Here is a 27794-nt window from a genome sequence, read left to right on the forward strand (position 1 = left end):
TGATGAAAAAGAAAATATAATCACAGGGAAAAAAATGAGAGGCACTGTCAGAAAAAGTTAAGCGGTTAAACGTTATGTATATGGATCATAAAAATATAACAATATTACAAATAGAAAAAAATATATATATAAATGTTTTCCTCGACTTAATGATAGAAATTATCCTTTTAAAGTAGAGTTTGTGATTTATCACTTTGTTTTTCCTTTGTCCGTGTGAAATGCAATATTCCGATGAAGAAGTCAAATTGTGTTGCGTTGCTGCGATGTGCCGAGCTTGTGGCCATATGCTTGGAGAGGCGGTGAAAGTGAGGGGGAGGGAGGGGGCGGAGGAGAGACAGAGGGGGAGGTGGGAGCGAGGCAGCGAGAGGGAGGAGAGACTGGGATACTGGACTGGAATCACACCGAGGTTTGGTCGCAGACAGGTTCGAATCCGCGCTTTGGCCTCGTCAGGTGAGTAAAAGCGCGTCTTTCCGGAGCGGGCTGCGTTCACGTGCGGTGGGAGAGGTTTGAATTACGGAGGGTGAAGCTGCTTCAGTAGGCGTCAACCGCGGCGCTGTGTTTGTGCGCTAAATTGGAAAAGAGGAAAAAAAAAAAAGCTCAATGCGCAGGTGTCAGGCGGCTTCACCTGCAAAACATGGCGCGCTTCTGCTTTTCGTTTTATTCCCCGCCTGATTCGGAGACAGCGCTCCGGCGCGCTGCAGACGATGCCTCCACACTGCACTGTGTTTTTTTTTTTTTTTTGGGCTCATGTAGGTGACGGAGGAGGAGGATGAACGCTGGTGGAGAGACGCTCCTCTGCAGCAGCGTGAATTATTAATAACGGCCGGCATTGATTAGTGTCACGTGACGCGGCGGTGTTGTCATGGTGGAGCTTTTTTCACGAGGAAAAGTGTTTTTGGTGTCATCAGGTGGTGCTTGGAGACGTGTGTGTGTGTGGAAATGGGTGTGAGAGGCAAACCGCGTCCGTCAGCCAATCGTCTGCAGAGAGATGTGCCATAGTAACCTAGAACTGCGCGATCAAAGGGAAGTTCCCTTTAAAATACACTTTCCACTCGGTATTTCCCTCCAAAACTGTATGACATTTTATTTAATGTATTCAATCGGTGGCTCTGCAATGTGAACATAACAGCTATAAACTAGTGTTATCAGTATTTTGGTCAACATGGCTTCATACTATAACCTTGTACTGAGAAAAAAGGACTTGAAAATAGAAATTATAAGGTCGCAATTTGAGTAATTGAGCTTTGCTGAATTTGAATTTGTGAAATTATGTGTTGTACAATGTTGAAAATATGAGCTTCATGCATAAGAGGCTTCAACGCATTTCTGTAAAAATATACATTTTTATGTTTTATTTTTTTTATTGCCTGTGCAATGCTATATTGTGTTTTACAAGCCTTATATGGTGGTGGGAAAAAAAGAAAAATTACCGGTCACCCATTCATTCAACTGTGAGCTCATGCCTAGTAAATATTAATTTGATGGCGTCATGATTTGTTTTTGTTGACTTCGACACTGACAGTGATTGAGAACTAATAAATTGAAACTGGCTAGTTTTTCTCGTAAACATAAATGTAATAAACACAAATATATCATCAGTCACAGCTTTTGAAACACACTTTTTTTTTCGTTATATGGCACTCCAGGTAGAAACAGGAGTCAGCACTAGTGTTTTGTAGTTTTTCAGCTAACAGTCGTTGTTAAACAAAAAGTAGCCATGTAGTCATGCACACTAGCCTATACATTCACAGTACATTTAACAGCAAGCTATTGAGTTGACACTAGCACTTCATCCGTTCAGGCAATTTGATGATGGTGCCTGGATAACAATGTTGTTTACTCTGGAACGGTGAACCCCATGCTGCTATTCGCACTGTATTTTTTTTCCCGCGGACCCTGAATCAGCTCCGGTGACCGCTGCCTTGACATTTCGACCTACTGTATGATCTCCATCAGAGTAAATATTACTGTGTTTCTCCCATATTGCCTGACTACAACCTCCTTTGTCTTCTCGACCGGTTGGTGGTTTTCAATTGCTATTTACCCCAAACTTTGATAGCACCACGCCCACCTGGAGCAGCAGGTGTCCGCCATCTGCTTGTGTAAAGTCGTCAATTCATCAAGATCCATATTTGGCGCTTCCTCAAATGCTGGAGCGTCCCAGCTCTTCAGCGTGACCGGCTCTAAGACTGTCTCAGGGCGGTATTTCCTAGGTTGCTGGGGACAAGAGACAGATCAACCTAAATGCATGTGTCTGGGAGCGTGGGAGGAAACCGGAGTCAGGGGTGCAACACGTGAAGTTTGAACGTCGAAGGTCATGTTTCATTCAACAGTGTTGTTTTTAAGTGTGTTGCCTCACCTGCTCTTGCGTGGGCGTGTTCCTGAGCCAGTGCCATCGCAGAGCTGAGGGCAACTGATGCTGGGTGGGAAGAACAGTAGCCTCCCACGAGGTGCCGAGTTCAACTCCAGGCACAGAATTAAATAGTGATTCAATTCTATATTTATTTCTCATGGACTGTGCGGGACCGGTGGAGAGATGTCTTGCTTGTTCAGATGAAGCTGGCGCGTCTGTAGTAATATTTCTTACAACTCAAGATCTATTCCTCTCTGTTGATGCCCGTCAGTCATTTTTACAGTGCTGCTTTTGTCAACATCAGCTCTATGGAATTGATTCATTCATCATAATTTGACTTTTTTTCACTCATATTTGTGAATGTTTTACAAAAAGTCTTGAAAATATTGTCTTGATGTTTACATTTTTGTATGTTTACTTTGTAATTATGTTCACATATCTAATAGAATTTATGATTATTGTTATTGGATTTTATATCATTAGATATGAATGGATTTTGTTTATATTTTAAATATAAATGTATGTTTTATTTTTTTTATTTTTCCCAAAGCAATATTTTAACTATTATTTATTTTTCTTCCTGCACAGCAATTGTTGTTGTTTTTTTTTTGTAATTTGATTGTAATGTTTTCCTCGTGTCACATTGTTAGTGCCATTAATACTATTGATCAAAATATTTTCCTTAAAATTATATATATATAGTATATCAAACAATATACAGTAGCATCAAACAAAATGTTGGTCGTACCATTTTATTTATATATCTCTTTTATAGTAATTCGTTGTGATTAAATTCAGTCTGCTAAATTGCTAGTACAGTTTTTTATTTAACTCAACAGTGAATTAGCACGTTACGCTAGAATGGTATGTTTTAAAGCTACTATTTTGAGCTCTGCAGTGGTCTACAGTAAAAACAGAAGCCAGACTCAGTCTTTTAGTCATGATTTTAATCTGTAGCAGCCCAAGCAGGATCCGACGCACGTCACTGGGAATTCATGAGCTGCATTATTTATATCCGACTGTGCGCTGACAAACCTTTAATTAGTCCGCCTTCTCGTCTCTATTTAGAATCACAGTGAGACTCGGCTGCTGTCTCGTCCCACCACCTCCTCAAGTCGGTCGGAGAAGACCTCCGCCGCGTGGTCTTTTCCTTCTCCGCTCCAGTCTTTAATACCTCAAAGTTTATCTACCGATTGTGAAGATGCTGCAGAGAGGACACTAAGACTCATGGGAGATGGCGTCTCAGACAGGCATTTACGTGTTACCGATATTGGTCACCATGGTGACGAAGGAACTATGAAAGTGGGACACTGGTAAAATATTGATAATGCAATGAAATATTTAAAATCTAGGTCAGAATGGTGTTTTGTCACCGAAGTAGTGCCTCAGAAGTCACGTGACTGCAAACGTCATGAAGTCGGGGTGCAACTCTAAGAGTCTATGCGAGCGTACGACTCAGACTCTGACTCGAGTCGTTGACATAGCTGTGTTGGGTCAGCCCTCTTGTTAGCGACCACCTGTCTTCAGAGGATGTATCGTGAAATGTTTAGAAGATTCTGCTGACACGTTTCAAATAATTGAACACTCTACTTTATCGACATGGCATCAGGCTGCCACATGACGTTTCTGAAACAAAATATCTGTATTTTTTTATCATCAGTGAACTGTGAACAATAATTATTTTTATGTAGCCATTAGCTTATCAATGAGGTAGTGGCAACAGTGTTTAGTGCCGTTTACACAGTTAGTGGTCAGTTCTTGTTCAGCAGCTTAGTTGTTTTCCATGTCAAACTTGAAGAAAATAAATGTCCGGTCACGCTGGTTTTCTCGCTGAGAACATGAGCAATGAGCTCCCAAATGATGCTAACTAGTAACACAATTCCTGGCTTTTTCGAAAGACTTCTGCTGACTCATGATTTAAAGGACTAATGTGTTGTATGTGGATCGTTCATACAGGAAGTCAGTCCCCAAAACTAAAAGCACTTCCAGCAAAATATGAAAATATGACACTGTTCATTGACTTTGAATCACACAACAATACACTATGGTTTTTTCGTTTTTGGTCTTGTGTTGAGTCCGGTGTTAGACTCCCAAATGTTCATGAGCAAGGCATCCTTGCTATGATGGGCCCCTCCGCACGACGCTTCTCTCAGTATTTCTCAAATCTGGCTTCTTGATTATCGATGAGTCATGCTAGAAACTGCCTGAGTCACCGAGGCCTGATGTGGCACCTGCGACACATGTATTGTTGAGATCAGATGTCTCACACATTCACGACGCTCGAACAATGAGACAACATTGGGGTCAAAGGTCAGCTGTGGTAGCGCTGTTCATCTCCATCTGGGTGAAAGTCGCTGATGCTGCTGTTGACCCTGGAGGTGCAGAGAGACGAGGGCCACTTCTGGAGGTTTAGCGCTCGAGTGAGGGGACACTTTCTGAGCAGGAGTTAGTTTGGTTATTTTCCTGGCTGTTGCCTGCACCACCCTGTGGTGTGCTGGTTGTTGTCGCCGAGTCGCGCCTGTCCTCGCTCGTCCTCTTCCTCCTGTCACTCTTGTGACTTCGGCTCCGCTGCTTCCACTTGCGTCTCTTCATCTTCTTCATCACACTGCTTAATTAAATAATGCTGCAATCCTCTTCATCGTTGAACCAATTGCTTTCTCTGAACAAACGCACATCGCCTAAGAGCTTCTCACACATCAAATGATACTTTCCTACAATGCTTTTCTTTTTTTATTTTTGTGTCTTATGTTTTATATTTACAATTTTTTCCTACATATATTTTAAATTACAGCAAATTAATATAGTCATTTTACAAATTAATTACATTTGCTTGCAATGTGAAAATAATTTATAATTGTAATTTTCTTTGTTTTTTTTAGACTTCGTTTCGTCGATCAACAATAAATATATATTAAAATTAGTGGGTTTTTTACTCATACTTTATTTGTATTGTTTCTTTTCTGTTTTCTTAATAGTCTCTTTATTTAAAGCGTTGAAATTAGACTTTGAATGAATTTGGTATGTTACTGAATCAAATGATGGACCCATACATACATTTAAACAACAAAATATTGTTTATTTTGCATCAGTTTGACAATAGCACAATAAATCACGATGGTAGCTGAATTCACGTTTTTATATCACCTTATTAAACTGAAGCTCTTTTAATGTCTTGAAAATATTTGTATAAGAATTTCAATATAATAAGAATTTCAAGTACATTCAGAGTAGTGGAAACTCTGGCCATTGTGCAGCGAAACAAACAACACAAAAGCAAACAGATGCTTTTGTTCAGGGATTCCTCCATGTTTGTTGTTTGTCAAGTAGTATCAGACTTGTATAGAATAAGTAACCTATATATTCATCCATTTTTTAAAGTTGTAGTTGGTGCTATATTATTTTCATTTTTCACTTATTTCATGAAAAGTGATGGTCTGCTGAAATGCTAATGTTGCTCAAGTGTGGCGGTGTTGCAATCTAACTCGTCAAATGCGCCTCCTAGTGGTTCAAGAATGCCGCTGCGCTTTCCGGCTAAGATTTACTGTCCAGTCGAGCGAGTAATGAACCCGCCGCCCCGCTCCCCTTCCAATTAACTTCCCAGCAGGTCGCGGGCCACTTTCAATAACTCGCTGTCAAACCACGCACTTGCCGTCCCCGCTCATCCGAAACCGTACCACTCCGTTCTGACAAAGACCTTTGGGACGTTGAAGAAGGAAATGGAGGCCGTCTTCATTCTGACTTTAAATGACATGCCGTTGTCATGACAACGTCATGTGTTGGATGATTAAGTGCCAATGTTAGTAATTAAATTATGACCGTCTGTCTAATATTGAGTCTTTCTAATTTGCTGTGGTCTGCAGCTCTATTTTATTAGAAATCATGTCATACATGGAATTATTTTTCAAAAGGATTCTATACTCATAACAATTATTTAACTGTAGTTTACATGTCGTTCATGACAATTTTATGTTGTATGTTTATATTGTTTTATCATCTAGTTTTGATTTGTGATAGCAACTTGAAATTTGAATGATCAAGTATCTTCAGAAATATTTTGTTTAACAATATTTAATAAATACAACCATTTTTCAGTTGAATTTTATTCAGCCTGATGAACATTTTTATGATCATTTCAAGCATGTTAAAATGAAATATGTATTTCTTAATATATTTATGTATAATTATATTTATTTATTTATAATTAAACACGCCATTTAAAGCTCCAGGAGTTTTCTGGGCTCATGAAAGTGAGACCGCTGGTTCCTCCGCAGCTGTTAGCAAAGCTGACGCTTAGCAACACCCGCCGCTCCGTGCGTGACATTTGGAATAATAAGAACTAATTATTAATTTCACGTAGCTAGATGACCAGCCTTTCTCAGGTGTTGTTTACGTGGAGATGGAAACGGAAATGACGCAGCAAACCGCACCATCTCACATCGATTTAAATGTTTTTCAGTTGTCCTTTTGACAGAGCAATTGCTGCATTCGCCAAGGTTTTTCTATTTTTTTGCCACCTTGAAGAGGTGTATAAAATGTGTCTGAATTAAAATGGTTTAAAGTTCATTTTTTCACATCATGGACACAGAAGGTCTCACGATTTTGATTGCAAATTCATAGTCAATCCATGTGATCGGTATCGGTGGTGATCGGCAGCAAAAATCCTGATCGGAGCCTCCCTCCGAACTTGCAACAAATTGTAGTGTAATGATTCAGTGGTCTCTGTGCGTTGGCCTCTGTCTCCCCACAAACTTCTCTGTAGGCAGCCGTTGGCAGGAGCCGCTCTGGCCACCCACGCACCATCCCGGCCCCTCAGAGCGCCCCCTCCTCGCTCATTACTCCCCCTCCCTGCTGGCCACTTTTGCAGCCTCTTCACCTCGAGGCTCATAAGTGGCCTTCAGTCAGCGATTATTGACGGAAGCCTGGAAAAATGGCGCGAAGCTGAAAACGTGAAAGCGTGGGACCAAATCTGAAGCAAGTTGGGTGTACCTTCTCGCGCCACTCTTTATTAACAGAACTTCTTCACTGCTGTGAGCGGACTATGGCCCTCGACTTGGTGATCCTTCGCCAACACAGCGATGAACTGCTCGTACCCATCCCTTCGTTCCTCTTGCCCCAGTTGCTCCCCTCTCTTTATGTCCACTCCTCCGCCTCACATCCCTCCCTCTTTCTCTTCCTTCATCCATGCAACATCGACACAAAAGTCCGAATGTACAGTCAGCCTCCTCCCCCGCCACGGCCCGAGGGGAGAGACACGGAGGGGGAGGCATGCAGATACATACATGGAGCTGGTGAAGTCACCCGAGTGTGTGATGTTCACATGTACGAGAGGGTCATGAGCTCCGTTTCTACAGATCAGCCTCATGTGCGTCCCTCATGGCGTTTGTTTTACAGTCTTCTGGTTGGATCCTGAAGACTCTTGATGAAGACGTGTCGCGTTTATTTTCATGAATCACTGTGCTCTCTGGGGGTGACTTGGATTCATGGAATTGTTGAGTTCTCTGTGAAAGATATTCAGACTGTTTGATTCGAAGTGGATGTGACCCATGAAGCCACCTATTTTGGGATTTTTGTTCCAAACCTGACTCAAACAAATTGGAGACTGCACATATCTGAGTATTCTGGGTGACTCAGTGGCGAGACAGGACGTGAGTCACACCTTTGAAGTTGCTGAATGTGGCTCAAGTCTCATGAAGTACCTGCATCCAATTGTCTCCCAAAAAACGCTAGGAAGTGAGAGGCACTCATCGAAACACAACTTTGAACCGGACCGGAAGTGACTGACTTCTGCTCACAAACATGTTTACCTGGAATCTGATGCCTATTTTTTGGACATTGTACAAAAGCGGCTGCATAATGTCAGGCGGTTGGATGTTGAATAAATCATGAGTTGTCAGGACGGAAACAAAACGGACGGAGGGTTGACATTCTGGATTGATGAGCAAGCAGCAGATAAATGTCAGCGTGTGAACGGCGCCCAGGCGTTCCTGTCAGGGGTGAACTTGCTCTCTTTCCGTCTTCAGGCTGGACGAGTCTGAAATGTCAGCGGCAGCTTATTCCACTTCATCACCGCCGGCAACTCCTCCTGACAGCCTGTTTGTTGTTTCGTGGCAAATCATGCAAATGGATCATTTTCTTGTCAGCGGGGGTCCTGGAATCGCTGATTACCATAGGCACTCGAAACAAGGTGCGGGCTCTATTACATGTCTCCATTGACGCATGTCTTTGACAGGAAGAGGATCTGACTCAAGGACTTGCCGAGTACCAGTGATCTGATTGATTCAGTGTGGCCCAAATTGCTCAGTAGGACGCTCAGTTGACTTGTTTCGCAAGTATCATGCACCCGAGTGAGTCCCTTTGACTCGTGATGTCATTTACACCGAGTCAGGAATCGAGGTCATTCTACAGAAGAGCAGAATTCTTCGCATTTAAATGAGATGGAAACCTAAACAGGAGGCGAGTCCCACTCATGAGTTCCTCCAACTCACTTTGTTTCCGTGACTTCCTCAAACTCATGGACTTACTGAGTCCTCCAAAGTGGTCCATGGACTTTCTATTCTGAATAGGAGCGGAAGTGACTCGCTTCGTGCAACATGTGCCACCATAGCTCAGCAGGAAGTGAATGCAGGAACAGTGTTTTTCTGAATCATGACACGGATTGAGTCAAACAACAGATTTGAGTGACTCCAATAGTGAGTCCAATGTCATAAATCTGTTGAATCTCAAACATTTAACCAAGTATGTCATGAAATGGATGACAGGAACTTGGTATGACTCATGTTACTCGCTGAGTGAATCTGAGGGTTTTAATGGTCCATTTCTGAGTCCCAATATTTGAAGCTCAGCAGAGGTGGGACAGCACTGAATGTTTGTGTCATTGATGCAAACGTGTTTGTTTTATCCATTCATCATTAAATTAAACGTTAAGTGGACAAAAATAACCTGCCTCATTTGTCACATGACCACTACAATCACCTGGCCAAATGTTTCCATCCAGCTGGTCACCAGGTGAAACAGGAGACGACGGTTTAATGTGTTGACACAGGTCACATGACCAGGTGAAATGCAGCATGGGTAAACATCAGGACGGCGAACAAAAGACTGTAAATTAAGTCCTCGTTTGCTGGCGGTGTGTTTAATGGCTGTCAGTCGATTCGGTTGTTTGTCATGTGAGCAGATGGCTGAGCGGCGCCGCCGCTAATAGCTACGTTAATTAGCTGACGCCTCACAAACTCTCCCCAACTGTCCGTTTCTTGTACACAAGGCCTTTCATGTCGGAGGTCACCTCTTGGAGGAGGGAAATCAAGTGGAGCTTCCTCCCAGTCAGTGCTGAGGGAATCATCCATCCTCTGACATGAATAAGTGATGTCGGCGGTGAAGTCGCTGCCTCACACATCTGAGCGCCAGCGTTAGCAGCTCATCATTAATTCATCTGCTTTCGTCTCGTAAATGTGTTTTCTGTCGTCGGTGACTTTGCTGCTGATGAATTCCTGCCACCGTGTCGAGCGTGATGACAAAATAAAGTGATGAATGGCCTTCTGACTTCATCCGTGAGGTCTTCTTCAGTCGCCTGTGGCCACAGTGCACTTCTGCTGACTCGTCATGCTCGCTTGCTAGCTGGGTTGATGAAGTTTTATTTTGAAAATCAAGTGTGATTCGATGCTTGTCACCAATTTGACAGGTACTTGGTTAAATGTGTGTGATTCAATAGATTCATGAGATTTGACTCGCTATCGGAGTCACTCAAATGTGTCGTTTGACTCAATCCGTGTCATGATTCAGAAAAACACTGTTCATGCATTCACTTCCTGTTGAGCTATGGTGGCACATATGGCACGAAGCGAGTCACTTCACACTGAGTTTGAGGACTATGAGTCCCTGAAACAAAGTGAGTCAGAAGAACTTGAAGAACTCATGAGTGGGACTTCCTGTTTAAGTTTCTAACTCATTTAAATGCAAAGAACTCTTTCGCTTTCAGATGTTTCAACCTTTTCAACCATGTTTTCTGTTAATGCTTGTCAACAACTCCAGTTTCATATCACTTTCCGAAATATATATTAGCAATAAACACTTTCGCCCAGCGCCCATTTCTAGTAGAATAAAAACTTTTTTATAGTTAAACAGGAACAAAGTTTTAACTATTTTTATTTATGTGTACCATTTTTCATTTTAAATATAATTTAAATATATGAATCAAAAGAAACAATAAAAAAATATATTTCTATTTTCAATTGAATCAAATAACTCTTATTTGATTTAGAGCTGAAACTAGATTTTATATAAATATTTTAAAACTCATGTATTGTTGTCTTTTGTTTGTTTTTATTTTTCAGGTATTTTTTAAATCAAATTCAAAGCAATATTGAATGTTTTTTGGCACAAAATATTTGTGGAGTAAATCCTCATGCAACATAATCTCTAACGTGAACTTGCCTGGAACTCGTCTTGTTTTGTACCGGTCCAAATGAAATGGAACCTCCTTGCTCATAGCTCAGGGGTTGGCACCCTTCTGGAGTCATAACCCTCCTGCTCCCATGATCCTGCTGGTATATTTTGTGCCTCTGATTCTATTGTCTTTTAACAGACATTGTTGAACCGTCAACACAATCTGCCATTACATCTGTGGAAGCCCGAGTTGCTGCCAGTTGTGTTGTTTTCCCTCTGTGTTGACCTGCAGGCACAGTCTTCTGGACTCGTGCTTACCTGGTGTGAAAGCAGCTGCTGTCAAAGATCTGTTGTTTCTCCATTTGTCCAACTCTCATTATGGATTTTCCCATTCGTTCAAGCAGGGAGGCTGCTGCAGGGCCAGAGTGTGCAACAGCGTGTGTGTGCTGTGAGGCTGGTTAAAGGATGAGTGTGCGCGTCCTGCACCGCGACACGGGCCCTGTAGACGTGCAAGAACGCAGCATTAGATGGTCGACGGGGTCCGAGAGGAGCCCCCAGCGAGCTTTAGTCTTTGCTTCAGTTCAGATCGCTGCCCGTTGTTTCACCGCCGGGTTTCGCTCGCAGGCGACTCCCCCTGAACTCTGCTGCCCCCACCGACACAAAGCACTGTGGCGTCCCATGAAGGAGACTGACGGTATCATCGAGAGCCACAGCTTCATTAGTCTGCTGGAGGCTGCGTGTCACACCGCGTCGTTCGAGGTGAGAGCTGGACAGGCGGAGTCGCGAGTCGTGGTTTCTGCTGAGGCTGGTGTAGACTTCTGATCAACCTGACATTTGGATTGTAACACGATGGAGCATAATGAGATTTAACGTTTTACCGTAAAAAAAAAAAAAAAAACACATTAAAAAGAGACTTTATTTGGGGGCGAAAAGTAGTCACCACAAGTTACCAAAAGTATTGACCATGGAAAAAGCCCCACAGTTTAAATGGATGTCTAAGTAAATAAAAGTACATTTTGAAGACAAAATATAAGAAAGAAAACAAGAAAATACTAAATGCTTTCATTCATAAAAGACGGCTATTAAAAATAATCTGTTCAAAAAACAAAAATAGTCATTTTTTTATTTGGCAGTTACAAAAAGATGGTAAAAGCTAATTACTAATAAAACATAATCACAAACTGTTGTCAAAAATGAAAAGTGGTCGTATAAATGACAAAAAAAATGCCCACAGGTGATGAAACATTGCAGCATTGAAAACCAATTGGTGTTGAAGAGGAAGCTGGTCATGAAGAAAAAGATGGGGGGAAAAAATGCTGACCATGGAAAAAAATATAGTTTGAGTTGACTGTATAAAGTCTTCAGAAAATAATGTTTCAGCAGAAATGAGCCGTCAAAAGTGAGTTTTGGAAATCCTGAATTGATTTCCTCATCTGTCCAGTTGACTGTCTATTTGATGGAACGACTCTTGTTTTCAATTGTCGCTCTGCCTGAGGAACGCCTCGTGCCCTTCGACCCCGGTGAAGCATGGCCGTCGTCTTCAAACAAAACCGCACAAATCTCCTGGCTGCTTCCTCGCCTCGTCCAACGCGCTCCGTCACATCGCCCTGACACACTCCTGCTTCCCGTCCTCGTCTCCGGCTCGGAGAAACTGGGAAACAACTTCCAATTAACTGGATAGGATCAGGCCGCCGTCCTGCCCGGCTCTGATAACATTATCCCACGTCACGCACCGCTGCCAGCGCTGGGATTATGAAATTAAAGAAGAAAGGAAGAAGAAAGGCTACGCAGGGATGGAAGTGCAGCGGCTTGTGGGGGTGGGGGTGAGAGTGGGAGCCCTTGGGTGCTGTGGTGGTGATGGTATATTTGGCTCCTCATGAAAGAGGAGCTTATATAAGGTTTTAAAGCCTGGCCACCGCCACCATTGCCACGCTTCGCTCCAGCTGATAAGAGCTTGCATAACCACGACGGTCTCTGGCGAGCCCTGGTCCAAGAGATCGTCCACCAACGCTGCTCTCTCCGGCTTGGTTTGGCTTCTGATGCATGAGGTTCCCGAGCCAGAGTGGAAGTTGAAGTGAACCAGTCGAAGCTCTTTGTGGCTCCTGCTAGCCGCTGTGGAGCTTCATTTGCTGTTGCTCATCTCAAAAGGTTCTTTAGGGGTGTTTGATAGACACTATTTAAAAAGTCAACCATTGAAAAAGACGAAAGATTGTGTGGAAAACTAAATCGACCTGCTTAGAAAAGCTGCTAAAATGTGCTAAAAATCATGAAAAAATAAAGAAAATAAAGTGAAAGTTGAAAAAGTCACAGTAAACTACAAAGTAAAGAGTTTACCAAAGAAGAAAAGTAAATCTCAACTGCAAAAGCTTGGGTCCTTGAGTGCCAACCAGTGAAAATAATAGAAGAAAAAAGTTGACCGACAAAAAAAGATGAGTGCAGAAAAAATATAACTTGCTGAAGAAAGACTGGACCGTTGACTTGTTGCCCATTAAGAAGATAAGTCACTGTGGCTTAATTCATGATGAAACTTGGAAGGTAAACACACTTCCCTCCTTCTCCTCCATATCTCTCAGTTCCACCTCCAGGCCAGTAGGGCGGCACTCTTTTGCACTAAATAAAGAAAAATGCTAAAAAACATTTTGATTCAAAGCAGCTAGAGGCTGACTTACTTGATGACTGACTCACTCATATGTGAATCTCTCAGGTGATCTGGTTTCACTGAAGAGTCTTGTGTTCTTTTCATCCTGAAGGGAGCGCAGATGAAGATGTTTCTTCTGCAGTGATATTGATCGGTATATATTTTACATATCGACATAGGTGTACTTTGAAATAATCATTCGGATCGATGCCACCTAGAGGCTTGCGAGAATAGAAGGAAGTCAATCCGGATCAGGATCTGCTCGGGTTTTCACCCGCGGGAGCGTCACCGGATCCTGATCAGAGCAGGAGTTGATGTTTGTCGTGTCTTGTCCTCCATCGTTCCTATTCAGCTGCCACGGCGCTCTTTTATTCCATTAGTGTGTCCTTGAGTCTGTTTCTGGAGCGATGAGAGAGATGTTCTGCTGCCAGAGCGCAGCAACAACCCCCTCCATCCTCTCCCCACACACACCCTTGCACGCACGTGCCGGGCCCTTCCAAAGACGTGGGATGATAATTCATATTCTGAGGAGCCAGATGCATATGTTAGTGCTCCAGCTCATCCATCCATCCATCCATCCATCCATCCAACCATTCATTCATTCGTTCATAACAGCTCCTGGAGTCTTATATTATCAATATAAACATTCATACTGGAAAATTGTGACTTTAAAAGCAGTTAATTTGAGGTAAACATGAAAAGTTATCGCCATCATAAATAAACGTAAACAAGTTATTAATATATCATGATTATGAACAAGAAGATTCAACAAAAATACAAATTTAAATGGATGAAATGTTAACATACCTAAACTGGAAACAGTTAAAAATATGCTTTAAATTGTGTAAAAATGATTCATGTAACTGACGAAATAAATTCTTTCAAGAAACCTTAAAAAATAGAACTCAATATTGCTTACCTGCATTATCAAAATGAATAAATAAGAATATCCTCAAATTTGTAAATCTAATTTCTGTAAATTATCAAGTTAAAAAATGAAATCAAATAAATATGTTTATCTCATTGAAAAAGATATGTAATAAGTATTCGATGAGATAATTCATGTATTTCTTTTTATCCATTTCAGCAAATATTGGTGACGCTAAATTGTGAAAAAAAATGATTTAGGTCTGGAAATAGAACACAGAATAATAAGTTATTAATAGAAAAATATATGCACAAGTATATAAACAACATCTTTGTCATATTTAATAAAATATACATTTTAATTACTTATTTAAAAAATGTCAGTGACCACAAAGGTGCATGCTAGAATATGGGTCACATAAAATTCATTATTGTTTGTCTTTATAGTTGAAACATGGAACGTTCCGTTCCTCCATGTTTCCTTTGAAGTCAGAAAAATAATGTATTTAATATTCCAGCATGCAAACATCATTTATCTTCTCTCCTGTTCAACATGTGACTGGTGCCTTTATTGTTTTTCCATGGAAATGAAGCTCTTCACCCCCTAAAGCGCTCATGGATCCTGTCCATCCCAGAATAAGCTGTTGGGTTTAATCCGCCTCACGTTTCTTCATGCTCGTGTTCAGATGTGTCACATATAGAACACACATGTTCTGCTTCAGCTGTTCCTGGTGACAGTGTTCTGTGGGACTGCAGAATGTTGGGACTTGGTAGCGCTTCTGGACACAAGGTCCTTCTCTGGCTTCTTAGCAGCACCCACAGGTTTGACACCCCTGATCTACCTTTGTCAACACCTTGTTGCACTATATGAAGAAGCTCATCTTAAACCACTCACGTCTTTTGTTAGCATTAACCATGGCTCTCACTGTAGATTGACTTGCTACACTCCGAGTCTCACACAGACGATGTCGATCCAGAGCTTCCAGTGAGATGCCGACCTCCCTCTTTATGTTGCTTTAGTGGAGCATTGACTGTGGTGAGGAGCTAACATGGCTGATGGTCATGAATTACAGGAAGTGGATTTAGTTTCACTGACTTGTTCCCGACTCTACTTGTCCGACTCTTATCGATGGGTCTCGGGTGACGCGGTGGATCAGTGACATGCTCTGAACGTGTCGGTATTGATCCAGGATGGGAATTTTGTCATGAAGATTGTGAACAGCAGCTCCATTAACTTCAGCCTGCGCCACTGCCCTCCACACCATGACATCGTCTCTGATGCCTCCGAGGAGATGAGATCGGATCGGCTGATAGAGACGTGGCAGTCGCAGGAGCTGCGCTCGAGGAGTGGTGGTGTCAGTGGAGTAGAAATGAAGTAGTAGTATTATTATAGGTTTAAGTAGTAGCAGCAGTAGACATACTAGAAGTATCCTTTGTGCAATAGAGCCATCATGTTAGCATCATAGTAGTACACTGCAGTTGTATTAGTATCTTTGTAGTACACCACAGTTATGTTAGTGTCTTTATAGTACTCAGCGGTTGTGTGTGCATCTTCATAGTGCAGTCGTAGTACTGTGTATTGACTGTTCAAATGTGTCTTGTGCGCAGGAAGACTCGCTGAACCAGAGAACTGAACTGGAAACTCTCGGTGACCTCTGACCTCGCTGGCTGCATGCTCCCTTCCTGTTGACTCTGAGGAGAACAGTCCAACCAAGAAGCCGGAAACATGGATTTTGTGATGAAGCAAGCTCTGGGTGGTGAGTACTCCAAACTCCTCTGGTGAGGTCATGATGCCTCCCTGTCATCTTCTGCTGTCGGAGCTCAACCCCGACTTTAAAAAGTCAGTGCTCTCCGCCCGAAGTGCGCCCCCCGGAGGTCTCTATAACTCCAGTCCAGTCCGGCTCAGGGCCATGCAGTCAATGAAACAAAATGAGTTCCTTCATCGCCCGCCGACATCCCTTTCTTCCTCTGCCCTCACTCTCTCCTTCAGGGCTCCTCACCCGTCACTTCTTTTTAGCATTACCAGGCAAGTTTTCACTCAAGATTTCAATTCCATATTTAGCCTCATGGATGATATACTCTTGGATCATGGTGCTGAAGTGATGGTACACAGTAGGTTGCTGGTTGTATTCTAAACCAGTCAAAATATATTGTTATTGAACAAATGAAATATGAAGTACAGTGGTCAAAAATGATATAGAATGTAAAATTGCAAAGCAAAAATATCTTTTTTAAAACCTTTCGTCTTAGTTAAATGCAGCTTCATATTGTTTCTTACACAATTTTCATTTAAATAAAACGGCTATAAATCTTTTCTTATCTTAAGATGTGTTGAGATTTAAATACCCGTGAGGTGGATAATTTGGTGGCTCATCTCTTTTAAGCATTACAGTCCAGAGGAAGCTAGATGAACTGAATCTTTTATCCTCAGTGTCAAAAGATCACGAACGCGGTTATTTTGGACTCAACTCATCCGTCCTTGTCTCCGTCACCATCGTCCATCTTGGTCTCCTCAAACCTTTTTACCCTCTGGGCCTAGAGAACCTGCTGGAAGACGGATGGAGCCACCTACCTTCTCACACCTGCTCTCTCTTCTTTTCCACTCCTTCCTCTGCGCTTCACTTTTCTCTTCAATGGTTGTCAAGCCTTGCATATTAACATACTCTGTTGTTCAGAATGAAGACTTTTGAAGCTCATTCTAATATTCATATGTATAGAGAACAACATGTTGTTCATCTTTCTTTGCTGGTATGATTCTAAAATGATCTAACCATTTTGATTAAAAAAATGTATTTTAGAATATGTTTACTTAATAGTTTTTATATTTCTAGGTCTAAAGTTTTAAAGTAAAATATTACAAGTTTTGGCTTCTAAAAACAACAAAATTGAACATGTGAAAGTGGGTGAGCTTGGAGCATCTTCTCAAGTCATCCCAGTAGAAACACAATCCTAATGTTATTGTTATCAGTATTTGTTTTCTATATAAGTTATATATATAAGTTTTGATTGAACTATTAAAATAAAAATAATACTTTTTTAATAAGGTTTTCTGTTACTCCTCTGCTCACGATGGTTGAAGCGGTGAAGACAAAACGTTTCTCTTTCATGTGGTGAAGCTTTGAGTTCTGCATCGAGTTACAAACAAGTCGTTTGATTTGACTTGGTGTTAAATAAATAACTATATGTTGGACAGATAAACAGAACCCATCGCCCCCCTCACCTCCATGTTCGGCCTTTGAGACTGCGATTGACCTCCCGCACAGCAGCACTTGACTGCTGTGACCTTCACTGTTGGAGGTGTAATGTTTCCCTCATGGATGGAAGTCAGTGGTGAAGGCGACTGTGTTCAGAGTTGTCTCTGGACTTTAGACTTGATTTCTCTTCAATCCGACTTTCTCTTAGATACTTTGTGCTCATTTTCTGTTTCACTCACACTAACACACACACACACTCACAGCCGAGCCGCCGGGCGTTGAAGACCTTCATCAGGGCAGATTGAGGTTATAGATTTCAGCTGCAGGACACAGCTGATTGTTTTAGTGGAGATTTAATTAGAAATCGGATTCATCAGCCTCCATGTTGAGTCTAAAGACCTGTGCAGGAACCAGCAACCCTGTCTTCCAAGGTGTCCACATGAGAAAAGAGACTCTTCTGAGCTGGAGTCCAACATCATCCCACAATTCAGTTTTACAAGTCGTCCTCTGAGTGGCTCCAGTCACTGAGTCCTTGATGTCTCTCAGAGCTCCACCTGCTGCCGTGGAGGTCTAACATTGACACTATGATGAGGCCATCGTGGTGTCAGCTTTAGCGCAGTCTTTGATGATAAAGAAAAGAATATAACTTTTGTCTGGTTCAAATGGTGTCGGTGGTGGGATGATGACCCGAAAGTCTGTCTGACCCCAGGCCCACAGTGGGTAGTAGAATTTGAGCGAGGAGTGAGGCAGATGCCTGTGTGGACCTCAGTAATAGTTCGACACAATCCACCTCAGAGAAGTCGCGCCTCGTACCCGAGCCACACCTTTTACTGCCTGTCCTCCCAGGAATGAGTTCAGGTGTCAGCAATAAGCCAAACTCCATCTCTCCATCCATAATCTTGTCTCATAACTGAGTTAAAAAAATAATCTGGATCATCTGCGCGGCCTGGACCGTGTTTCATTTCCTGCCAAACGGAGCCGAAGCAGGAAGCGGCGTGCAGGTTGATTCCCGACCAGATAGCTCTCAGACTTTGCTCAAGAGCGGGACTCTCTGCTGGACGCTGTAATTACGTCCATTTTTCAGGTGGACATGTGACCTGGAGCACCATGGAGGTGATTTATTATTCAAATGAGTTTAATTATTCACCAACCGGGCGGCGACCGTCCACTTCTCCTCCGCCTCATTTCCTCTCCAGACATCAACTTTCCTTTCACTCTTTTGAGACGAATAAAAAGAGGATAATTGCACTCCTTCTTTTTAGAACAAGACACGACTGTGTCAGGTACTTTAATGTCGCCGTGAAACAAGTTAAGAACAAATTTATAAGAGCAGCAGCTGGCGATGACCTCGTCGTCTTCCAGCCTCGGCCGCAGGTTTATAAATGAGCTCCGGTCCTGGTAACCAGAGGATGAAGAAGCTTGTTAATGAAATGGAACATTGGAGTCTCAGGAGACAAGACTGTTTTCTCCTTTGACCCGACAGCATTTTAACCTTCACATGTCCCCTCCTTCCTTCTTCTTCCTCCTCCCCCGAGCTTATCCCCCCACCGCCCACGTCGGCTTCATTCTCCCGACTTCTAATTCAAAATGCATCCTCTCAATAATGTTCCACCTCTTTAGACCCCTTTATTTCCCTCATTTATGTTACATTTTCTTGTTTTTTCTTTCTTTATTTTATGGACCACTACCCAAGTTGATAGTAAACTGCGTGGCATCAATTTTACATATGTTTAACCCCCTCTAGGTGAGGAGCATAAATGGGTCAAACATCATCTATAAATATGGAAAAAGTCATTTCTATTTGCTCTTAATTTGTGCACCACATGTGGTCTGTTTTCCCACAAACATCCTCTTGACCTTCTGCGACTCCCCGCTGAGGCACGGTAACGACTCGCCCTCGGCTCTGCCCCCCCCCCGCCTCCTGGGTCCGACAGTTTGTCATCCATGGTTCTGCTCCCGCCACACAACAGTGGGGGGGGGGCAATTACCGACTCTGTATGAGCCTGCCACTTTGCGATGACTCCCACGAGTCGGTCACCCGAGAGCCACCGAGCTATTAACAGGGGCGAATCACCATATCCGAGGTGTCGGCTGTGATCGATGGCTGTGACTGACCTGCTTCTGGTCCATTGAATTTGAGTCCTCTCCCTCATGATGCCTTTATGATGTCATTATTGGAGAATCATTTAACGGTCACATAAAGGCGCCTCTGTTCATAGACGGACTTTATTAATCCCCAGATGAAATTAAACCCATGAGTTATAAATCTGCTGCACCAGTGCAGCTGTAATGACTCGCGATTCATTATGATGAGTCCCTCAGAGTTGGACTCGTGTGATCTCTCGATCCGCATTAGCGCTTGACAAGACACAGTTTGGACTGAATTCGGAGTCTGTGTTGACTCAAGTGCATTGTCCTGATGTGACAACACTCGAGTCGCAGGGACTCACCCAGATGTGTGGTGAGTAGCAGTGCATGCGAGTCTTCAGGTTCGAGTCTCCAGGTGTGTGAAAGCAGGGTGCTTCATTTCATGAATCTGAATGTGAAGTGTGCGAAGGTCACTCGGATGTGTAGGATTCACTGCCTTTAAATGAGTCCGACTGCTTGAGGGATGATGGAAGTGTGCGACTCACTATATATGGACGAATGTTTGTTCTGGTGAACACGACATGAAGCTGCATGGTGTAAAGCGAGAGACGGTTTTGTCTGGGATCTCTAATTTCCTGTGCACAAAGTAAATGGAACAAATGGAGGAAACACGGATGCGTTTAGGACAGCAGCGAAATATGTGGCCGAGTCTCTGGGCTGAGATCAATATTCTGATGAAGTTTCCTCTCGGCGAGGATCCATAATTCATACACTCAGGTGGTCCTGCATTTACTATCGATCAAGCGCGGCGAACAACAGCTGTATTATCGATGCCGCGGAGCGCCGACAGTATGGGATGGTGTTTCGCGAGACGCTGCAAATGAAAATGAAACACGGTGTCACACGGATGGTCGATGTGCGCGTAGTCTCACAATCGGCTGAAGATAAACACAATCTTGGTGTCATATCCTGAGAGACTCGCAGAAGCCCCCCCACTCCACCTGTCTTGCCTTCTCCTGATCGATACACGAGGCACTCGTGTGGGGGTGCAGGTGGGACGGACAGATGGCAGATAGAAGAGGGGAAGAACTCTTCCTGTGACTTGGTGTTTGTTTGAAGCCGCTCCAGCTGGCGGTCACTCTTCCGCCTCGTACAAGACGCCTTGAGGCTCGCGCTTAAATATGCTGATGTATGCTGTTCTGCTGTTGAGGAGGAAATGTTCTCTGTGGAACCTGAGAGAAGCTGATGGGAACACAAGACTGGAAACTAGGACGGTGAAGTTGCAACAGCGAGATAAGGCACTTCCTGTTTGTGTTTCCTGATATGATGACTTATGATTTATTCATTATTTACAAAGCAGAATATGTGTTTTTTCCAAGTGGTGGTCCTGCGAGCATGTTACACTTGGTCTGGGGGACTGAGGTCCGGAAGAGACTCACACACGTGTGTGAGATTCCATAGAGTCCCTAACTAACCAAAGTGTTTCAGTGCGGTGGAGTGTCCAGACGCACCCTACCTTCAGTCCAACCAGAAGTTTAGAACTTGGGTCCTGCACAAACGTCGCCACCTAGTGTCTTTAATGACCTTTAGGTGTGTCTGAAAAGCAAATGTGTTCATGTCCTTTCTCTGGTCTCTGTGAAACCTCTAAAGAAAGGAGCTCTGTGGTGCCATATACAGTAGAGTTTGCCAATGCTGGACGACACCTGAACCTTGTGGAGAGGGACACTGTGAGTCGCTAGAGTGGAAGTGAAGGAATCAATGACAAATTACAAAAACATAGATAAATGTAGTTTAAAAGAGCACCTGAATAAGATCAATATCAGAACACACCATGGGCAGCATGTTCTCACTCATAAAACGCCACACTGACGGTGGTCAAGTGGACCTTTTCCTCCATTGTTAGCGTATCGCTTTACCTTCCCACAGCTCGTCCTGATGTTTAAAAAGAATGGAATGAGGACACAGAGGTGTTCGGACAAGATCTTAAGGGGTTCCACCTCATGTCTTAACCCTTACCGCATTCTTCCTTTGTAACATGTTGGACCATCTGGTGAATGGCATCGGGATATTCAACGTCCATCAGCTGACTTTGACGTCACATTGAGACAAAAAGTCCACACGATAACCGTCCATATGTGATGCCTTCAGATTGACAACAGGCTGACAGAGGCGACACATGGTGGCACAGTATCCAGTAGAGTCCATAACAGTTTGTATTACGACGGAATGACCAGGCACAACCTGGGAATAGAGGAAGAATGGGTGCACCCCAGGGAGAACAGGATGGGTATAGTCAAAATATCAGGCACAGATGAGTAAATATGTCTAAATAAATGTCGAGGACGTCCCAGGAGAGCAGTACCTCAAGCTTTGACGGATTATGTTCTGCCGTCTGCTTCCACTTGAATGCCCACCACTGTCGAGAGAGTGAGGGAAAACTCCTTGCCATCCATGACACATTCAACTTGTTGTTTGCCCTTCTGTTTATGGTGTTTTGAGGGTCTCTGTGATTGTCTGCCTGTACAGGGGCCACCAAAGACATGGGTAAGATGCTGGGCGGAGAAGAAGAGAAGGACCCAGATGCAGCCAAGAAGGAGGAGGAGCGTCAGGAGGCTCTGAGGCAGCAGGAGGAGGAGAGGAAGGCCAAACACGCCCGCATGGAGGCGGAGAGGGAGAAAGTACGACAGACCATCAGGGATAAGGTAGGGGGCGCTGCCGTTGGATACGTTGTAACGGTCGAAGGCGTTGGTTGATATTTCATTTGTGCTTGTCCCAGTATGGACTGAAGAAAAAGGAGGAGAAGGAGGCAGAGGAGAAGGCGGCCATGGAGCAGGCCTGCGAGGGGTCGCTGACACGTCCGAAGAAGGCCATTCCACGAGGCTGCGGAGACGACGATGAGGAGGATGAGGAGAGCATCCTCGACACTGTGCTCAAGTTCCTCCCTGGACCATTACAAGACATGTTCAAGAAGTAAACAAACTAAAGTGCAACGAGTCAAAGGAACCCTGAACACAGGGTCCAGTCTGCAAGACTGCAGGGGTAGGGGAAGGTGGGCGGAAAGATTTGCACCACAACACAGGGAGGGGGACGGTTTGGATTTTATAAGCAGGTGGGGGTTTGAAAGCTCAGCGGGACCAAACTTGGGAAGGGATGGGTGGGGAGGTGCCAAACTGTTAGAGGCTACACACTGCCTTTCTAGAGTCTTTTACTTTTTTCTACTACTTGTCGAATGCACCACGGACACCCCTTTAATTTGTCACGAATGCAGTCTTCAACGGGAACCTCTCACATTAGTATTCCGCTGTCCTTGTCGCTTCTACTCTGGTCAAGGGCAGACGCAAATAGGTCCGTCCTTCAGGAGGTGACCACTGGGGAGCAGTATTTCCATGAAGAAGGGCAACTCTCTTCTTCCAGCTTTTCCAACTGCCACCATGTTTTCCAGTAGATGGAGCATGTTTTTATCATTTCAACCGGTGTTTTGTACTTTTATGAATCCGATGTAGGTCTTTATACCGATAAAAATGACAAAAAAGAGTTTAGCGTTTGGGTTTATAGGACACGTGCCTTCATATCATCTCCTCTTGTAGGGTTCCATTTTGAGTGTTGGAAACACTTTTCTCAACCCAGGTTCTCGAGAAGGTGCTTTGGTGTCTCCACCTATAGTTTCATCTTGCCTTTAGCTGCCCAGTTAGTCTGGAGAAGAAGAGATGGGGAGTCTCGCTGAAACATTGCAGAGGTCCGCCTGAAGGTCACAGATGAAGCATGTATGGGAAGGATCGTAAGTACAAGATTGAAGTTTGGCAGCAGATGGTCACGGTCAGGATTAGGTCCTTCCCACAGGCCTCGTGTCCTGAGTCTCATGGGGGTGTCCCACCTCAACCCCAATGACACTTTGCATTAGGTCATGTCCTCAGTTTGAGAAGTGGAAACCAAGAAGGCTCTGATCCAGTACCAGATGAAAATATGCAGGCAAGTAGCCCAGGTCCACCTCAGAACCGTACTGGTCTCAGTAAAGGTGAGAACTGGAATCATCTAAAATTGATAACTTGGGTTGAGAGCATGGTGTCTTTTAGTTCACACCAAGTAAAACTTCTGGAACAATGTATTGAGAACGGGAAACAACGAGTAACGACGGCATCCTTACATCATCGAAGAAACGTTTTCAACAACTGCTCATGGGTCTCTCCAGCGACAATCAAACCCCACCCAACAGTTTCAAGTCATTTCCCTGTCAGATCAGAACCTTGGTTCAGAGAGAAGCATCGACTGTGACGTCTCTCACGCTGTTAAAAGCGAATAATGATCGTGTTTGTTTTGAGTTTTTCCCCTCAGTTGTGTTCATCGGGTTTATATACTTTGCATTTTCCGTCCAACATGGAGACCAAAGAACTACTGGTGAGGCCACATGAAGTCCTTCTCGTGAGTTTGCACTGAATTACCCTGCGTTCCAGTTGTCCTCAGAACAGGGAAATTCCCAACCCTGCCCCCTCAGTGATGTTGGATTTCTCTCTAGGGTGGTGGGAGAATTCTCACCAACCTGAGTTCACGATCCAAGATGGCTTCCCTTAGTGTCAACAGGACGTAGAAGTATAGAATAAATCAAATACAGCAAATTAGTGAATGAAAACATTCAAATGTGTTATTCCCTTTTTTCTTGTGAATGGAACGCATATTTATTGAGAAGTTGCTCGGGCAACAATGCGTGAGAATAGCTTTCGTGGCTTTCTTTTCTGACCCTGATAACTGGAACGCACTGAACGTGCCTGTGACGTCTTTCCCAGTTCAGATGTCCAACTTCCAAGGTCACTGGAACGCAGCATTAATACCCTCAAATGCTAGTAGCTTGTTCAGCTATTAGCATCCTCCATAGCATCCCATGCTACATTTGACCCATTGGTTTGCATCTGAGCTCTGAACCTTTGGTCAGATTCCAACGTGATGAGGCCATTAATTACGCCTGTGGGTTTTGCGTTGCCGGCTCAAAAGGTCCAGAAGGCTTGGCAGCACATGGGCGCGTGGGTGGCCCCGACGTCGGGGACCTTCTGGCGCTTCGATGCTTTCCTGGTTTACCCCTCCAGAATCCGCTTAATTTACCTCCCCAGTGAGTCCTGATGAACTTCCTGCGAATGATGCAGGGAAGTGAAAGTCACTGGTTCAAGTCCACGTCAACTCAAACTCTATTTTGAAACTACTACACTCCTGCAGTCACAAATCTTGTCACACATACCAACTATAGGACTAACATGGTCACTGTTCCTGCGTCACCCGCTGCTGTGTCATCAGTCACCGGTACATTGTTCCAGGAGTTTTGCCCGGTTCTCACGAGTTCAAGCAAGCATTTCACCCTCTAGCTCAGATAGGACTTTTCACTAGACAAAGCCATATTGTTTAGATCGCAATAATTCCTTAAAGAAGTGACAGACATCGTTTCGACTGTCTCATGTTTGTTTTCGTCCATAAAAGAAAAGAGGGAACTGTTCCTCGACATTTCTGTGCATACGGAAAAAAAAAACCTGTCTACGCGTGTCAGTGTGTTTGTGTGTGCGTCTCTGTATGTGGTGTTGTCTAGCCATGTGGTCTTCTGTGTTACTGCAATGCACAGTACAAGCGCTAGGGGGCGACTCCAGCTGTGCAAAAAAAAAGAAAAAAAACTTAAAACATTCCATTTGTTAGAAAAAAAAAGCATGCAATTGTTAGCTGAAGAGGAAACCGCCATGGTACACGATGAAGAGGTGAATGTTTCTGCTTCTCCAGGCAACAGAATTTGTGCTTTTGATCGAAGAGTGTTGTCCATGTTCTTTGTTCCGAGGCTTTGATGCCGCTCAGGGCTGTGATCAGATGGACTGCTTTTATTCCTGCTCCGTGTTTTGGAGCTGAAAGTGAGCTCTGATCACACAGTAAAGAGGAATCGCAGCTTGTTTGGTTCCGTGTGAGGGTTAGAGCCAGAAATCAATTTGTGACCACATGTCGAGCTGTTCCTCTAATAATTTGTATTTGCCTTCGACTTGAGTTCAGAGAATCTGATGAATATATAAAGGGTTTAGTTCAGTTTTCTGCCACATTCATCTGATTTATGTGTCAAGTTTGGGCTGGTGAGTGAGGGCTGGTCTCCGCCAGGGTTGGGCTTCGTCTGCAATCCTGTGTTTATGGTTTGGTGGTCTGAAGGTCCATCACTCTGTGACCTTCTGCTGTGATTTGCATCACAGTGTGGAGTGGCTGGGATGAGGATCAGCACCTCCGAATTCGAGGCACTGGTTCTCAACCATAAAAAGATGGATTGGTCTCTCCAGATTGTCTTTGCCTCAAATGGAGAAGTTAAGGTATCTCGGGGTCTTGTTCTCTTGTGAGGGGGTTAAGGGAGTTTGAGATTGGTCCGCAAGTTTGTGCTACATGGTCAGTATTGGAGTTGCTCTACCACACTGTGTAAAAGAGAGCTAAGCCAAAAGGCAAAGCTCTCCATTACCGATCCTGACCCTCACCTACGGTCATGACGAAAAGAAGAAGATCTAAGATACCAGTGACTGAAATGAGTGTTCTACGACATTTAGAGCTAGGTGAGTTCTGTCACTCGGGAGAGACTCGGAGTAGAGCCGCTTCTTCTCCACACTGTGTTAGATGAGGTGGTTCAGGCATTTCATGAGGTTTGAGACTCAGCCAGCTGGGAGGGGACCCAGGACCAAGTGGAGGGATTATATCTCTACACTGGCCTGTGGGCATCTCTGGATCCCCCAGTTGGAGCTGGACATTTGTCGCTCCCTGTTGAAGCTGCTGCCCCTGCGACCCAACCTCAGGAGACATGAAAACAAAAACAAAAAAAAACATTTGATCGAAAATAACGTTTTGGAACTGGTTTGTAGCTTTAATAAGTGTCATATTTTGGTTGTTGATCATGAAGCTAAAATACCAAATATACTTGAATTGTGTAGCACAAGTTGAAGCTAAGTCACTATCTTGAATCATGCTAAAACACACCGCCGGTTTGATCCGTTGATCGATGTATCTGGTGGATGTCACTGAAACGTAGCAGATCTTTAAGACTTTACCCCATAATAGCACATTTCTTCAATAATTAACAACCTTAGCCTCCATTATTAAAAACGTTTCTTACCGAAACACCAAATTAGAAAATGAAAATTTAATACTGAGCCATTCATCTTTAAGACAGAAAAATGTTCGTCTTCACTACCAGACGGGAAGGTCATGTGATCACAGCCTTGAGACGTGGGAAGGATTTTTCAAATAAAAAGTTGGGGAACGTGCAATTAAAGAATACTGTAGTTAAGCTAACCGATACCTCCATGTGTTTGTGGGTGTAGGAATCGGATGTTGATGTATAAATAAAGACTTTATATGAGGCAGACCTGCAGAGGGACGAAGCGTGTCGGCGTCTCTCGGCAGCGATGCTCTCCAGGCTTCACACTCTGTGAAATGCTTTTGAAAAGGGCTACAACTTCATGTGCGTCCGCTCGCTGTGATTCATGTGTCGTGATCATGAGTGTTGTCGAGTGCATGACTGTTTGTGTGTGTGTGTGTTGGGGGGGGTCCTTTGATATATGTTGTGATGCTAGAGGGGGTTGTTTGTGTGAGATGTTTATAAAAGGCGGAGCATCGACGGTTGGCGGGTGCTGGACACATCTTCTGTTGTCTGGAGCTCAGAAACATCCACATGGTCCAACATTGGTGCCGTGTAGAGAAAAATAAGTGGGTTTCACTCGACTATTAAAACATGTTGGCCGACGATGGTTTTAGTAGCATTTTCACGACACTGAGACAAACTGCCAGTCGCTCGAGTTAGCTAAACCTCCAGCAAGATCTTTAATCACCAGTGTTAGCTTAGCCACGAGTCAAAGCCTGTACACGACGTTGGTGTAAATGAGATAAATTACATTAAAAAGAGTGAATACAGGTCTTGCCACGTGGTAGCATTAGCCGTTAGCACAACTCTACGATACATTCCAGTCTTTCCGCTCAAGCGCGAGTAGAAATGCTACATGGGTGACTGTCGTGTTTAAACTGCCGAGTGTCTCCGCGCTGTCGTCGTCTGAAAGTGCTCGCGGTGGAGGTGGCGACGAAGAGGTAAAGATTTTTGTCCAAATTCAGGGTCAGAGAAAATCAGGGTGCAGAGGTGGAGAATGTAAAATAAAAGCTTCTGTTTCTTTAACTGCATGTCGTGTGGATCCCTGTTGACCTGTCCCATCATTGGAACATTCTGTTTGCAAATGAACTACACCAGTAATAAAGAAACGTTTATTAAAGCGGCGTCCCAGGTTTG

At 43.7% G+C, this 27794-nt stretch overlaps 1 protein-coding gene across 2 annotated transcripts; it reads left to right on the forward strand.

The window, feature by feature from the left end:
- The first annotated feature begins 339 nt into the window (after positions 1-339).
- On the forward strand, positions 340-27794 carry LOC128767372 (complexin-2). 2 transcript variants are annotated; one of them, XM_053879383.1, is made up of 4 exons: positions 340-450; positions 15849-15997; positions 22049-22224; positions 22299-27794. In XM_053879383.1, the coding sequence occupies exons 2-4, from the start codon at positions 15967-15969 to the stop codon at positions 22494-22496; spliced, it is 405 nt and encodes a 134-aa protein (XP_053735358.1). In that variant the 5' UTR covers positions 340-450; positions 15849-15966; the 3' UTR covers positions 22497-27794. The 2 variants fall into 2 exon arrangements, with proteins under 2 accessions (XP_053735358.1, XP_053735356.1); XM_053879381.1 differs by lacking the exon at positions 340-450 and adding an exon at positions 14811-15062.

This window comes from Synchiropus splendidus, chromosome 11 (assembly GCF_027744825.2).
Source record: "Synchiropus splendidus isolate RoL2022-P1 chromosome 11, RoL_Sspl_1.0, whole genome shotgun sequence".
NCBI classification, from domain to species: Eukaryota; Metazoa; Chordata; class Actinopteri; order Syngnathiformes; family Callionymidae; genus Synchiropus; species Synchiropus splendidus.